This window comes from Leiobunum rupestre, chromosome 4 (assembly GCF_980474605.1).
Source record: "Leiobunum rupestre chromosome 4, qqLeiRupe1.1.hap1, whole genome shotgun sequence".
Taxonomy (NCBI): Eukaryota; Metazoa; Arthropoda; class Arachnida; order Opiliones; family Sclerosomatidae; genus Leiobunum; species Leiobunum rupestre.
Window position 1 is genome coordinate 57,011,557 of NC_143387.1, and position 16,220 is coordinate 57,027,776.

General features: G+C 35.2%; 2 protein-coding genes across 2 annotated transcripts; one reads left to right on the forward strand and one right to left on the reverse strand.

Moving 5' to 3' along the window:
* Positions 1-6,140: 6,140 nt before the first annotated feature.
* Positions 6,141-7,755, reverse strand: LOC149948410 (uncharacterized). The gene is made up of 2 exons (XM_090171071.1): positions 6,309-7,755; positions 6,141-6,202 (listed from the first exon to the last, which is right to left on the reverse strand). Exons 1-2 carry the CDS (start codon positions 7,753-7,755, stop codon positions 6,141-6,143), a joined length of 1,509 nt encoding a protein of 502 aa, XP_090027197.1.
* A 2,931-nt stretch (positions 7,756-10,686) lies between these two features.
* LOC149948411 (sterile alpha motif domain-containing protein 3-like) lies at positions 10,687-15,476 on the forward strand. The gene is made up of 10 exons (XM_090171072.1): positions 10,687-11,117; positions 11,748-11,834; positions 11,900-12,031; positions 12,095-12,138; positions 13,773-13,967; positions 14,031-14,109; positions 14,181-14,351; positions 14,414-14,620; positions 14,689-14,860; positions 15,106-15,476. The coding sequence occupies exons 1-10, from the start codon at positions 10,968-10,970 to the stop codon at positions 15,474-15,476; spliced, it is 1,608 nt and encodes a 535-aa protein (XP_090027198.1). The 5' UTR covers positions 10,687-10,967.
* Positions 15,477-16,220: the final 744 nt, after the last annotated feature.

The window sequence follows — 16,220 nt, forward strand, 5'->3', positions numbered from 1 at the left end:
ATTTTCCGTCGAGTGTGAAACCAGCTTAACTGGTAAAGAGTTATGTACGACGGCGGCATCGGCTACACAGTACGTGAAACCAATACACACAAATCCCTTGGATTGTGTGTAAAAAGGTTTTGTGTAATTTTCTGTGAGTTTGTTACAAGTTTGTGTCAGGTAGATATGTAGTAAGTTGGTGTCAGGTATACCTGACACCAACTTACTACATATCTACTTAGTAAGTAGGTCGTCTATGACCGAGATTTCTTAAGCTAACTTTATTTAATTAACGAAAGGTACGTTTTAATTGTCTTACATACTTTGTCTATTTTTATACTCCATAGTATCATTGACAAGGATGTTATTGTCGAAACTTGATCCACTTCATGGGCTCTTAGGCTGAGAAATCATGCCTTTGCGTTAATGATTATTGGTAAATATTGAGTTAATTTATATTTCTAATTTGAATTAAGCCTTATCATAATGATAGTTAGCTATTAAACGATAGGTTTGCTCAAAGATTTGTTTTATTTTATAATCTGTAAGAGTCTAAAAGCCAACTTTTTTCAGTTGTAGATAAATTCAATTTTCTTCGAATAAACGTCGATGAGAAAAATAGTGGATTTGGGTACATTTGTTCGAATTTCATTCGTCCGAACGGTGGTACAAATGTCCGAATGATCATTTGTCCGAATGCCGGAAAACAGGATCGTATGTCCGAAAACGTGTTTCATTGCCCGAAAAATTTATCACAACTTTTTTGTTGATTTAGTCGTTCAATTTATGTTAACTTTACTGGCGAATTTCTTTTGTTCGAATAATCGTTTGTCCGTTTTTTCGAACATTAGGAATTGGTTGTTTTTTTTAAAATATTGTTAATATAAGAAAATAGTAACATTAACGTGAACCTAACCTAACCTAACCTAACCTAAAATATCCACAACATTCAACGCAATTCCCACTTACTATATCGAGAAATACTAATTTAGCGACAGAATTCGGACAAGTGATGCTACCCATTCGGACGAATGAAACAAACAAGTTATCCAATTCGAACAATTGAAACATTTGTTATTTCGGCGGTTCGGACGAATGAAATTCGAACATTTGTTCCACCGTTCGGACGATTGAAATTCGAACAAATGTATATACCTACCCCAAATAGTGTTGTGGGAATTTGTAGACCCAGAAGTATATAATATTCTCTTAGCGATAAGTATTCATCAACCTATACTGCTTGAACGACGTTGCTTTTAAGATTATTTTTCAAGCATTACGTCACTGAATTTTTTAAACGGTATAACCAAGAATTTTGCTGTCAATCTCAATCACGCTTGTAAAGTAAACTCCTTACCCCCAATAATTATCATTGGTTCCTTACATAATAATTCTTCCTAAGTTTAAATAAATCCATTTTTGCTATAGCCTTTACCTTGGTTCCATAATGTCGGTCTTAGAACTTCAAAAGATGGATTCTCATTTTTTTAGATTCGACTTGTTAGTTTTCGAGTTACACGCGTTACGATAATAGCGTCCATTTTTCAAGATGGCGGATAATCATACCAGAATTGGGTCACGCGCATCGACATTCCAAAAGGGAAACTGAAAGGACATCTAAGTATATATGATATCGCTTGTATAGAATGGATTCTTTCCCACTGTCCCTATCTAGTGGTGTGATGGGGTCACTGGAGCCTGTGGGGGGCTCCATACCTGGCTCTCAAGGTCATGTGATCGGGGTGCTGGGTCACTGGAACCTCATGGGTGTTCCACACTCGACATTCTGTGACCTACTAAGGAGGGTAGTTTGCAGTGGAAGAGGAAGCCACTCTAGTCCTCAGCTGTGCGAGGGTGGGTCTCGGGCAGCCCATGGTGTCGCCTTTTGTTGGGCCGTGATGAGGGCGTTTGTTTGCTATATGTGAGGCGGTCAAAATGGCTGTCTCACTGGCCGAACGTTGTTTCGCAAAGCGCACTTTTGTCCAGGGCTGGTTGTTTAAGGTGGCCGCTGTAGTGCTTAAGGCGGAGCAGCGGGGTACAAATACATATACTTATGTATAGAATGGATTCTCAGATATCAGTCGCGTTATTTGACCTGATCAAGTAATTACGATTTATCAGATATCAGATTATCCGAAATTTTAGTTGATACTGGTCATAATGCAAACCAGATAGTGTTAACGTGAAACTCAGCTGACAGCTTTCTTGTTGACAGTTTTGTAACGAAGCATTTACCCACTTCCGGTTTGCGAACTCCGAAAAATTTACCTCCATCGGTCGCTGTTTAGTCCTATCACGGCCAACTTTGATGACCAGTATCAAAGTTGGTCATATCTATAGTTGATTACCATGGTATCTATGGAGCTAAGTTTTTCGGATTTCCGATAACTACGGGCGAGGCAATTATTTCGAATCTAGGGTTCGAGGTTGAGTTAGCAAGTTCTCTCCCCACTTGTTTAAGGGGTTTTCCCCCTAGTTCTTCGGTTTCCCCTTCCATAAAAACTTGTCTAGGTTAACGGTAATAGTTAGTGTAGGGAGCTATTGGCTCGATCTCGTGGCATGCAGGGCTTGCCACCACCCTCCTACGCAACCCGGCCACCTGAATTGAGGGCTTCAAAAGTCGCATGACGACTTAGGCCTAAGGTGGTGCCTTGGGTATTAGCCTAGCTGATTTTTATTATTATCTTTGATTTTACTAAACGGTAATTTTGAATTTTCGATTAAGACTATTTATATTTCGTAGAAAAACAAATTAGTTTTGTGGGAATAAAATCTCAAATAAGTTGAACGACATTTCCGTAAAAGGCAACACGTTTAACAACTTCGTGTTAATTTAAAAAACATTTATTCTTTTGAGACGGTGTACATTTTAACGACATTAACGGAGCAGTAAAGTAAAAAATTTCGTCCTTGAACGGTGGGGGATAAAAAAATAAGAGAGAAATGTAAAGCTTTTATTAAGATACTGTAATGTATTTTTTACAGCCTATTAACATTTGATTTTTAAGCGTTTTTTGATGGCGGCTCATTCCGCGCGAGCGAGATATTGACACGACTCTTCCCTTCATTAGAAACGCGTCTAGTGGCCGACGAACCTTAAGCCTCGGCTGCTGTAGCTAAGCCTCGGTTCGAGCCCCTTTTATAAGGTCGCCAAAGTCCTAAATACCTCCCTGAGGTGCCCCGCGAGGAAGGGGGAACTTTCGCGTTCGAGGTTTTTTTTTTCTCTTTGTCCGCCAAAGGTCGCGACATAAAGATTTCGCGCCCGTCAGATCTGTAATGGAGGAGGTAATGATGGTAAACGGAACTCGTAAAACCCGCGGGGACCCGGTGTCCTCCTCGCGCGCTGCACTGTTAAAAAAAATGGTTTCGAAATGGTTTTAAAATGGAGTAAACAATTAGTAAACACCCTTTACGGTTTAAAATCAACACTGAAATGGTTTAAAAATGGTATCGAAAATATTTAAAACCTTTTATGGTTTCAGAAAATTTGTGATACTCCATAAACGGTTTCAAATGGGAATAAAAATATACCCTGGAGATGAAATGGTACTCTTTGATACCATTTTTTCGCAAAGGTATATATTTATTCCCTAAAGAAGTAATTTGTGGTAATATTCCATAAACGGTTTCAAATAGGAATAAATAATTCGTGATACTCCATAAATGGTTTCAAATAGGAAGAAATATATACCCTGGAGATAAAATGGTACTCTTTGATACCATTTTTTTCGCAAAGGTATATATTTATTCGCTAAAGAAGTAATTTGTGGTAATATTCCATAAACGGTTTCAAATAGGAATAAATAATTCGTGATACTCCATAAATGGTTTCAAATAGGAAGAAATATATACCCTGGAGATAAAATGGTATTCTTTGATACCATTTTTTTCGCAAAGGTATATATTTATTCGCTAAAGAAGAAATATTTGATGATACTCCATAATCGGAATCTAATAGGAATAAACAAAAACCATGAAGAAAAAATACTACTTTTGGTTTATAATTATTCCAAAAAATCAATTGGACACCGCTCGTTTGTCTCACAGGATTAATATTAATTGTTATTATTATTTTATTATTATTATTATTATTATTATTATTATTATTATTATTATTATTATTATTATTAGTGTTACAAGATGGCGACACCAGTCGGCAGTCTGATTGTAGATCTGAAGAAAGAGGAAACGTGAAAAAAAAAACATTTTTATTATTTGATTGTTTTAATGTAAAATGAATTTAATTTATGGCGGTTTTGTATTAATATAATGCTCAAAATATTGTTTGAAATATTTGTGAATCTGTCATGCAGCAGCGTGGACTTTTTTAAAAAGTTACGATTACTTAATGCCATGGTAGATAGCGCTGCGGAATGACCCTCCAAGGTCATCACTTTTTAGTTTTTACTGTCCGAGTTTCGTTTTTTCCTCTCCTACCCACTTTTTTACGACCTTCCTTGAAATGGCAATAATAGGAAAGAAATTTCTACAGGTACTCATGCTCTCAAACTTTACTCGTTCGCTGCATACAGATAGTACAGAGAGCCGTCACACACCCCCGCGAATTCCGCGTAAAGGGACGGTAAAACTGGGAGATTTGAAGTTTCAAGACAACCTCTTTTTTCTCTTGTTTTTATTTACCATCTGACACTTGACCTTGAGAACATCGAGAGCAAAAAGTTGGGCATAATCCTACTTTTAAATGAGAAAGATATTTCGTCGTCAATTGAAAACCAAAACCACGGTTTTGTAAAAACGGTCATATTTAGAATTAATAACTGATTGCAATTGAAAGTTTTTGTTAAAATTGAAAAAACATTTCCACGTATCTTTAATATATCGAACACGTTTCGCACAAAGTACGTATTGGTAGGGAAAACCTTTTTTTTAAATTAAAACTTCTCAAATTCAACATTCAAATTATATTATTTAAATATTAAATTGTCTCATAGGAGACAAACGAAGACGCGGTTTCACTCATGAGTGTGAAATGAAAATATTTTTTAAATCAAACGCCGAAAAGATACATGGCTTTGTTACTCAAGCAACGATTTATTGAAACTTTAAAAAGGCATGAAAATTTAAGTTGATAAAATTGCTAAAGGTTTAATGAATCTTTTTAAAAATTTACATACAAGTTTGCAGTATAGTTTTAGTTATTCATCTAAAACGTGTTTCGGAGTAATAGAAAGGGCGACATATCTACACCAGTTAAATAATTATTAAAATGTTTAAAACACAATTAAGATATTTATAAATTTAAAGACCTTTAAAAGTTTACTCTTTTTCAAATAACAACTATGTCACGGGATAGCTTACACATTTTGAGCGTAACGTTATGTAATTTTTCTGTTTTATTTTATATACATCTTGTAGTTCATACTGACGTTCATTTCCCGCATAAATTAAATTCCACTCATTTTCGTTTTCTTCAACCTCATAGTCGTGTAAATGCTTAGAAAATCCTTTAACAGTGAACTTTGTTCCTGCTAAAATTAACGAGAGATTGACGTAAAAAATGTACTTAATATGAAAGAAGTTTATTATGTCATTTCCTTCGTTTTCGTGAATTAGCACGCAGCCGGTTCTGTAAAGGACGTTGTCAAAAGTGACTTGTTTGAATGAGTAAATTTTCGGTGGACACGTTTCACATAATATTGATTTACAATTCGGTGGTAATTCATCTTTCAATATAAATTTTCCCGCCGTGGAACTTTGTATGCCGTACCGTTGTTCACACAATGTATTGTAACATTGAAAGTATTGATGTCTAGAAGCCAATGTTTTAGTTAAATTAATATTGTTATTCGACGCAGAAATTATTTTCTTGAAATAGCTGTGTTTACTTTCGAATCTAATGCTTGATATTGCTTTTAGAGGTCCAAATTTCTCATAAGACTTGACGTAGTGGCAAAGATAATGAAACTTAGGTGTCGCTATTTCGGAACCAAACACTTCAACGCTTTTTCTTAAAAAAGTTTCAATGAGTTTTTGGAGTTTCGGAAAGAAGGACTTATGTAAATGGGTCGCGTAAATATAGTCGACGATTTCTCGTAGAATAAGGTATACTTCCCAGCTTGAATTGTTCGCCTCTGGTAAAAAGTCACAAAACATTAGAGGGAATAACCTAAATAGGCAGTACATTTCACTAGCAGATCCCTTTATGTGTCCTTTCCCTTTAATGGCGTTGTTAATTTGAGTTTCTGGACGGCTTGTTTCTGTTCTCCCGTATGGAAATTGGATTATAACGTCGTTAAAATTTTCAAGGTTTAAGTTTGTGTTTTTAAACATATAAATTAAAATAGCTTTTAAAATTCGTGGTATCACACCCTCCTTTATATCGTGCATCGGGTCGGGCGGAAGTTGTTGAGTGAGGTCAAATGCAGATATGTTCATTAGTGCACTTTCAGAATTAACTCCATAAATCGATTTTTCTTTTGGATCTTTGGAAATTCCTTCTAAGTGGTACTTATGACGCTCTAAAGTTCTTAATTGAAGGTCTTTTTCATTTGTTATAAGTGCTATATTTGAATAGCTTACCATACACCATCTACAAATCCTTCCGGAACTGAAACATGTATTAAAACCTGCCAGTTTGTGGAGACCCAAGTTGTCGCCCGAAAATATAGCAACAGTGGCTGTTATAGTGGTTCCTGTTGTTTCAATAGCAATTCCATTAGATGCCATATAATTTAAATCGAAAATTAGAGGTTCTAGCACTTCATTCCATCCGTATTTTTCTACATCAATAGATTTCGCTAAAAACACCAGATTTATGTCGCTCAATTTTGATCTGTATTTTGCTTGTAAATTGAGTATGGAAAAATAACATCCTAGAATTTTATGTTTTCCACGCTTCGAACCAAGAGGGTTACACGCTTCAAATTCATCCAAAAATATTTGCAACAAAAGTGTATTCGAAGAAAACATGGCATTCTTTGATATAATTGTTTTAGCAGTTTCGCCTTGAAGGAAATGACCCATACACTGATCTGGTATTCTTGTACAATCCTCATGTTTTCCAAATTCATCACCCGTAGAATAAATCTTTTTAATCACTTTTATTATTGGAACATAGTGAAAATATCTCTTCTTTTCCGTGTTCAACGTTTCCGAAAATGTGTATTGAATGGGTTCTATTAATCCAAAATCAGATTTGCACAGTTCAGCTAATTTGTAATTTGAGTTAACACTCTCAAACGCCTCCGTGACCTCTATATTTCTCGAAAATATTTCATTTTCGTCAATGTCTATGTTTTTGGAACGAAGCACTTTTGTAATATTGTCTTTGTTGGCAGATAAAATGTATTCGCAAAAAATTAATAAATCATTAGTTAGAGACTGGACAACAGTTCGAGGAAGATGATGTATTTCCCTGAATTTTAGAATTATTTTCATTAATTCCTCTCTTATTTCTAGAGGTTTTATCTCAGGTTCATTTCTAGCTCCTTGGTTTATCATTTCAACATTTTCCTCCATATTAAAATTGGCGTTTTCTATTATATTTGGACAGCTACCTTGATTTATTGGAGCTTTACCGTCAGGCATCGTTTCAGTAGCATTTGCATTTTTCATGAAAGCTTTGTGTTGATATCTTACGTGCCGATGGAACGTCTCAATTTTTTTAAACGTCCTACCACAATTGTCCAGCCCACAATCAATTCTAAAGTACGGATCAGCAGAATGTTTCTTAAGCATGTGTGTTAGAAGAGAACTAAACTTTTTTGTGATATGCGTGCACCTAACGCAACTGAATAAACCATTCGGTCCATTCATGGTTGAAACAAAGAACCGTTTTGGGGTACAAAAATTAAAATTTATACGTAAACCTATTTACAAAAAAAAACATTTTTAACTGATTTATTACGAATTTAACGTTTCAGAGAAATAAATATAACTCTTTTAATCGCAAACTTAGTGGAGTAACGGCGTTCTCCTATAGTTATACCAGATTTTCGTCCTTAAAATTCACGCTCGTTCGACAACTGCAAACCTAGCAAAATTAAGCCGGGCAATCGGCGATCATCTGGTGTTTTCACCTCTGGCGTTCTGGCGTTTTCGTTCGTACACGGTTTCCGCAACAGCGCTTGCCTCTCGCCTCCATTTTTCTACGATATGGCGGCTCCCCCACCGAGCGCTCCTTTCTATTATTGGCGACTCTTCGGAGCCCAGCCATTCTATGGAATTTGGGAACTGTCACCTGGGCGCCATGGGTTTTCCTAAACGATATTTTAAGTTATACATAACTTTACCTCTGTTTATTATCAGTATATTTGTCGCATCAATCCCAGGGGCGTAGGAACCGGGAGGGGCAGGGGGGCAATGCCCCTCCCTAGAATATTGCTGGGAGGGGTAACTTATGTTATTGCCCCCCCCCCCCCCACCTTTGGTCAGTTGAAATCTTCAAAAGACTAAATTATCATTTTAAAAGCATATAAAGCTTATAGAACCTCAACTGTGTTTAAATTTCAGTCTTTTCCCGCTAATTTACATAGTAGTAAACAGTACACATGCATTCGGAGAAGCTACACTAAAAATTAAAAACCATTCTCCAGACCCTTTTCGTTTATCTTTGCCCCCTCCAACTTCTAGAACGTTCCTACGCCCCTGCTGTATCCAAATAAGTTTTTTATAGTGAAATCGGAGAAAAATATATACATTTATAACCACTTAGTTTCTTCGATAATGGTATTGATTGAAAATAAGCATTAAAATTATTATAGCTTACAAATATTAGCGTTGCGTTTGAAACTTTGTCCAAAAACTCTTTCATATGAAAAAATGAGTTTACCATCCGTAGTTCCTTACATGCTACGTGGTAGAGTTGGTACTTTACGCGATAAAGTAAGCCTTTTTTTCTACATGCGCAGGCAGAAAAAAAGAACAAAATTAAAATTAATAAGTAATTTTTAATTATGTATAAAGTTTTAAATATTTGTAAATTTGTAATTAGTATTATTCCAATTTCTAATTGTGTAAATTAGAAAAATCAACAACCGAATTTTTAACTATCTACAGTTTACCAAGTTTTCCCACAGAAAAAAAAAGTAAGTTAGTAAATAAGCATTGGAAAAATAAATATAATCTATCGGCTACACAGGTTTTTATAGAATAATTTTACTTATACGCAACAAAGAAAAGTTACATTTTACCCGTTTGCGTTGTCGTAAAAATAAGAAGACATTATCCAAAACCACCAAGATGTCCCATATTTGGGGCACAAGTGGGCATAGTTTGTACGTAACGAAATAAAACGTTCATTTTTATCAGTGGCGCCGATCCCATGGGGGCGGCGGGGCCGAAGCCCCCATTGGTAAAACCGCCGATGTTTAAGGCCATTTACTTTTAAGCAAGAAAGTGTTGCCAGCAGCCTCATTCCAAGTTTATTAGTGAGCTTCGGCCCCCATTGGGAAAAAAAAGCGATCGGCGCCACTGATTTTTATTCCTATCTGTATCAATTGCTTGATGTAAGTTACAATAATTTGATTGTTTTGAAGTGAGGCACATAACAATTACATTATTAGACGGAGGACAATAAACGCGTGCAATCTAAAATATACCATCTAATAATGCCGTATTTATTCTTAGGAGCCTTTTGCGTCATTCTAAAACAGCGTTCCGAAAATAAATAGAGAATTACTTAATTATTATAAATTTAAACCACCATGTGTAAAATAAAACCGGTCGTATTATACATATAGTGGTTTTAATTTATAATAATAAAGTTATATTAATATTTAAAAAAAAACTACGTAATGGGGGGATTTACAACCAAATTACCCTTATGTTAGATTTATTAACTTGACAAAATTTAGCATCAATAAATATACTACAGGTAATATTCTATTTTCGATGTAATAATACCGTTTGTAGTTGCATTTTGTGGCGTTTTTTCGAAAATATATCGAAAGTAGAAGCATGTTATTAAACCTTTTTCACCATTACTCGTCAAATATATATATATATATATACTACGCAAAACTATAGCTTTTCAAAAGGTATCCGAATAAATTCCAATAATTTATAGGAAATAAAGAATTTATTTAAAATTTGTGGTTTTTTGGTAATCTCTATAATAACTTTATTCAAAAAACAGAATATGCAAAAAATTGCCTTCTTATTTCAACGATGTTTTTATATACAGTAGGCCAAATATTGTATATTCGGACGCATTCCCTTTGTTCGGCTCAGCGAACTAAGAAAAGGATTATCTCTACAGGGGTCCCCCTTCCCTCGGACCCTCGAAAACTTTCATAGCCCCATTTTCGTTCCGACCCTCCCGGATTTCATCCCCCTTTGGATGGGACTGAACGGCTGAGGCAGCGTTGCCAGACGTCCTATTATTATAGGAAAAATTTATAATTTTGGCACAAAATTTTCGTTGTCCTATAATTTTAACAGTGTAATATATAGTACATCTTTTCCGATTATTCGATATTGATGATCTGAAAATCTCTTACTGTAAGCGTTAACCGTCGAATAAATGTATCTTTATTATTTTTAATATTTTATTGGTTTTTATTTAAAAGGTTTTATTTTACCATACGTCAATGGGTTTATTTGAAAGTGAAATTTTATCAAACATCAGTGGGATATCCGATGCAATATCGAAATTACCGCCAAATACAATGTGTTCTATAATTTGAACTGGAAATCTATATATTTTTAGTTTTTTGGCCTATAATTTGATTTTGGCGATCTGCCAACGCTGGGCTGAGGACAAACCGGCTTTTAATGCTTAACAATCTTTTCAAACCGATCAAAGGTCGAGAGTTTGAGATGACCGTCTTTATAAAAAGAGACGGACGGTTAAAACCCGCCTTTTTGAACCAATTCTAGGTGCAGACCGGGAGGACTAGGTCACGTAAGCACATTTCTTTCGACATTGGGACGATTGAGTGAGTCGCGATTTAGGGCTAAGTTGGTCGTATTTTGCTCCGTGTTTAAAGTTTTAATGATTTTGGTAGTAGCATAAATTTTTACGCGAAATGTCACAAAAGCGCGTTCTTGTGTTACTGTGTTTCGGTGAAAGGCGAAGAAAAATCACTTTGGAAGACAACTCGTTTTCCACGCTTCTGGAATATATTAAAACCGACGGTACCTTAAATGATGAAATTGAGCCGAACTCAATTTATCAGGTAATATATTTGAATTTATTTAAAACAATTTAATTTTAATTCTTTGTTAAACTGCTAGTGACATGAAATATTAAAACACTTTTCAATTTTAAGTTTTGTCATGCCGTTATTTTTAATACTTTATTCCCATTGGCTTGAGGGATTGCAATAGGATTAACGTGTATTGCATTGAGCGTTAAAATACAAAATACGTCTGATGTTTCATAATAATCTAGGAAAACAATATTTATTATTTGAATTTGGAAATAAAGTAAAAATCCTTTTTAACTAAAAAGTTTTTAAAATGTATAATGACACAGTCGCTGAATAGATCAAGTGAGCGAATGAGAATTCTATTATGGAAAATAAACTGAAAAAAATTAATAGGCCTTTCAATAATGTAAGCTACGCTTGCGCGCCTTAAAAATGTAGCTACGGAATCACTATTCATGTGATATCTTGGCTACGTTCAGTAACAGCCACCGTGGCCACCGGTTTCTTATTGAACTCTTTTTCGCGTTTCCGGTTTGACGTCATGTTGTCTCACCGGTTCCACATCGGAGGCACCGACTGTTAGTTGGTTTTTCGGTGATATATATAAATATATAAATATATAAATATATAAATATAAATTTCTTGATACCTTTTTAGGTGTATGACAAAGACTTCAAAATGATGGTTGATCTAGACAAAAATAGTATTCTCGAAAACTTGACCGAAATTAAAATACTTTCCAAGGTACGTTGTAAAAAATAACTTTTTCTTTCGTTATCCTATCCTAATGGCCATTTTATATATTATAGAAAAAGAGAAACATCCCAATTGATGATGAAATTTTAACCGTGGAACCTAAGATTGCAAGACGTGATAGCTCAGCTGCTACCCCTGTCTTAATAAATATTGATGAAAGTGGTGGTAAAGATGATTTCGAAAAGGTAAACTAACCAACCATTTTAGTTAAAAAATATTAATTATATGAAATTTTGCAATTTAATCAGGAAAATGCCACTTTGGATGAAAGCGACAAAGCTCTCATAATATGGTATGTCAATTCAAAGGAAAATTACACATTAAGACACCGTTACACTAGTTAGAAAAGTTGTCAAAAATATTTGCAATGAGGTTCTTGAAATGTTTTAGATAAAAGGGGGCGCTGCACAACATAAGGGGACTCTACAGCCTTAGGTTAAAAACACCACACGATTACCCATTATCCCAACACATTTTTAAGCCTTTGCTTTTATTATAAGAACGGTTAAATCTAAAAATATTTCAAATGAATTTTCAAAATCAGCAAATTGATATACCCTGTTTCCGAAAGTTTTAAGAAAATTATTCTAGTACTTTTTGTTTTATTCAACTTTTTGAAAGTTCGAAAAATCGACTCTTCACCACTTATTTACATTCAATGGGCTCTATTTTCTCAACCGCTTTAAATTTAGATTTGCCCTTCAATTTGTTAGTATTTAACAAGAAAAATTTCATTTTGATCGGCCGACCCATGATTGCATAAGTTGTCGAGTTGACGGACGTAGGGCTTTATTATAGACTTCTGATAATAGTTCCCTTTACACCCACGATGCCACTTTGCCTCTAAAACCAAAACTTTTTTAAAACCTGCCTAAAATAGACCTTATCCATGATGTAAAAGGGACCGTAATTCATTTTTCCGTCCGTCCCGTACGCGTAGATTTTCGGTATACTGTAGGACTGTCTAAAATATGTCACGGCGGCATCGCGTTTGGAACGACCGCCTATGGGGCCTAGTCTTCATTATTTTAAACGTAAACGCGAGTATCTCTTTAGTCATTACTAACTTTATATATCAGAAATCCGTAACTCAACTTGAAATGATTAACGGGCTATCCCTTCGCGTCGATGTGGGCGAATAGAATGGGCGTAGCTTGTGCGTTCTTTATAACTAACAAGGTTTTTTTGTGGGTGAAATTTTCCTTTAACTCTTAAGTTATCACAGCTACCACTCACAATACACCAAATTCCTATGTTGAAACCACACCTTAGGGTGCCAATGGAGAAATAGCACAGTCCTCCTACACCAAGAGGGCCATCATATTCAAATAGCTTCTTTCTATGACATGGAAATTTAGTCAGTTTTATGTCTTCACATGACGTCATACCTGGAAAACCCGTAAGCTCTAACCCATTTTTGACCGCAATATCGGATTGTAGGTGTGACCCAACAAGAATCGGAGGGTGACATTTTTGATTAAATAGTATTCGTAATACCAATCAGAGGGTCATATTTTTAACGAATAATACTTGACAATGGTTGAGCTATTATTTGATGTTAGTCAGTCTTATAGCTGTATATGCAGTTGTGACATCACGAATATTAACCAATCAAAAATGTGACCCTATGATTCGTTCGGGAGAGGTGTCCATTTGTTGGGTAACACCTCCTACAATACTATTTTGTAGTCAAAAATGGGCTAGAGATATGACGTCATGTGACGACATAAAACTGACCACATCTCCATGTCATGGACTCATAGCGCACTTAAGAAACTATTTGAATATGATGGCCCTCTTGATTTAGGAGGACTGTGCAATTTCTCCATTGCTCCCGAGTGTTTCCACCATTTCGCAACCGTGGTACAAAATAGGAATTTCGTGTATTAAACAAAACCCCAAGAAACTAATATACTGAATGTTTAGGGTTGCTGAAAATCTACCCCAGAATGTGGAATACATGTCAAGAACGACTTTTGCTTTGGTATACTCATTGCCAGATTTACCAGAAATGGTAAAAAATCCAGTTCGGTACAAAAATTTGCACGACGAAGACATGATTACTATGAATAAAGAGATTTTGAGAATTCTTTTTAGTGACTGTATTAAACGATATGGCTTGTAAGTATGGAATAACATGGATTACAATTTTCTTATTTTTAATTTTAAATAAAATGATTGCAGGTATCCGTATCATATGCACGTTGCAAAAAAACTGGTTATGAGTTTTCCACATCTGAAACAAGAGCCAGGTGAAGGACATGTAATATAACGAGATATATTTCTTCATAATACCGTTGAATTATATAGTGGTAATGTTTTAAATTTATGTAGGAGAAATGGTATCAAACATTTCGAACCAAGTTTAAAAACTTTAGAAAAGGTCTAAAGCACATATCCATTGTTGCAAAACACCAGAAAATATACGGCAAAGACTCTTACAAAAAGTCTGTCACTAATGGGGAAAATTCGAGTAATGCTTCGGTCGCAGTAGTACGATTACAGGTATTATTTTTCACTTTTTTTGATCCAAATGTATAAAACATTAAAAAAAAAAAAATTTCCAGTCCTTTGTTTCGGAGATAGAAGAAGACAGAGAGAGCGTTGAAGCTTTTAAATTGGCTATGACAACTGAAATGACGAAAGCAGAAATCGACTGGGCGTTAATTGACCGTAAAATGGATAAAACATTTAGAGATCGGGCCGCAATTATAAAAGACGAGCCATTAGAGACGGTTTTTCAAGAGTATCCAGCTTTATGCAACGAACGACAGGTAAACTAATGTTATAAGTATATCTAATAATTATACTTCATATAAGTAATATTCCATTTACGAAATAGATTATCTTGGAATTCGGAAGAATAACAAAAATAAAAATGGAGGTTAAAGTTATGGAATCGCTTACACAGTATGCTGCTCAAATTTGGTGTTCAGCTAAGAAAGACGCAGCTCCAATAAAAGCAGAGATAATGACGGAGGTGAAAAAGATAAAAAACACCGAATCAATGCGAAGTAAGTATTACTGTGCCCAGAGGTAAATGAACCGAAGTGATCAAGGAGCCTTTAAATATTTTTAAAACGGCATTTTGCTCATCCGCCAAGTAATCTCTCACCGGAAACGCTCAAGGGTCTCCCATACAAGATATTTCTTTGATTGTGCAACTTGCCTCTTATATTACACGTGTTGCTATTCGATAACTTTGGTTCACGTACTTCTGTTGTACCCGATTTCAAATTATCTGAAATATTATTTTTAGCTTTCAAGGATAAATTGACCGTACTGTTAATCCCAAGCATATTTAAAGAAAATTACACTAGATTGTTTTGTCAAAAAGAAGAGATAGAAAGGATTCATGGAGGGCCAACTATTGTATATTCAGGCCCAAAAATCTTATCTAATGAAGAATTCGAAATATATGTAGATAAGATAAAAGTTTCAGACGCATCGAATTTATTTAGCGCTATTTTGTGCTTATTTGCATGTTTTTGGATCTTTAATCTTCAGTATACAGGATGTTTTTTCAAAACGTTAACTTTCATTGAATCTTGTTTATTTGACTTGAATTATACTAAATGTGGTCATCTTGTGAAAAAATTTGTTAAAAAATGTAAACCAGTATCATTGTGAATTTCTGATTAATTCAAATGCTTAAAATAAAATTTACTTTAAACAACAACTTACATATTTTGAAATTGAATTTCTTATCGGTTTCAAACTACTCCCTTATCGGTTTCAAACTACTCCCTTATCGGTTTCAAACTACTCCCTTATCGGTTTCACACTACTCCCTTATCGGTTTCACACTACTCCCTTATCGGTTTCACACTACTCCCTTATCGGTTTCACACTACTCCCTTATCGGTTTCACACTACTCCCTTATCGGTTTCACACTACTCCCTTATCGGTTTCACACTACTCCCTTATCGGTTTCAAACTACTCCCTTATCGGTTTCAAACTACTCCCTTATCGCTTTCAGACTACTCCCTTATCGGTTTCAAACTACTCCCTTATCGGTTTCACACTACTCCCTTATCGGTTTCACACTACTCCCTTATCGGTTTCACACTACTCCCTTATCGGTTTCACACTACTCCCTTATCGGTTTCACACTACTCCCTTATCGGTTTCACACTACTCCCTTATCGGTTTCACACTACTCCCTTATCGGTTTCAAACTACTCCCTTATCGGTTTCAAACTACTCCCTTATCGGTTTCAAACTACTCCCTTATCGCTTTCAGACTACTCCCTTATCGGTTTCAAACTACTCCCTTATCGGTTTCACACTACTCCCTTATCGGTTTCACACTACTCCCTTATCGGTTTCAAACTACTCCCTTATCGGTTTCAAACTAAACCCTTATCGGTTT

Bases quoted from the DNA above. Each gene is read 5' to 3' on its own strand.
- LOC149948411 (XM_090171072.1), top strand. From the start codon at position 10,968: ATGTCACAAAAGCGCGTTCTTGTGTTACTGTGTTTCGGTGAAAGGCGA. The intron at 11,835-11,899 runs GTACGTTGTAAA...TATATATTATAG, and splicing joins AAATTAAAATACTTTCCAAG to AAAAAGAGAAACATCCCAAT. The intron at 12,139-13,772 runs GTATGTCAATTC...CTGAATGTTTAG, and splicing joins GACAAAGCTCTCATAATATG to GGTTGCTGAAAATCTACCCC.
- LOC149948410 (XM_090171071.1), bottom strand. From the start codon at position 7,755: ATGAATGGACCGAATGGTTTATTCAGTTGCGTTAGGTGCACGCATATC. The intron at 6,203-6,308 runs GTGTGATACCAC...TCCATACGGGAG, and splicing joins GATGCACGATATAAAGGAGG to AACAGAAACAAGCCGTCCAG.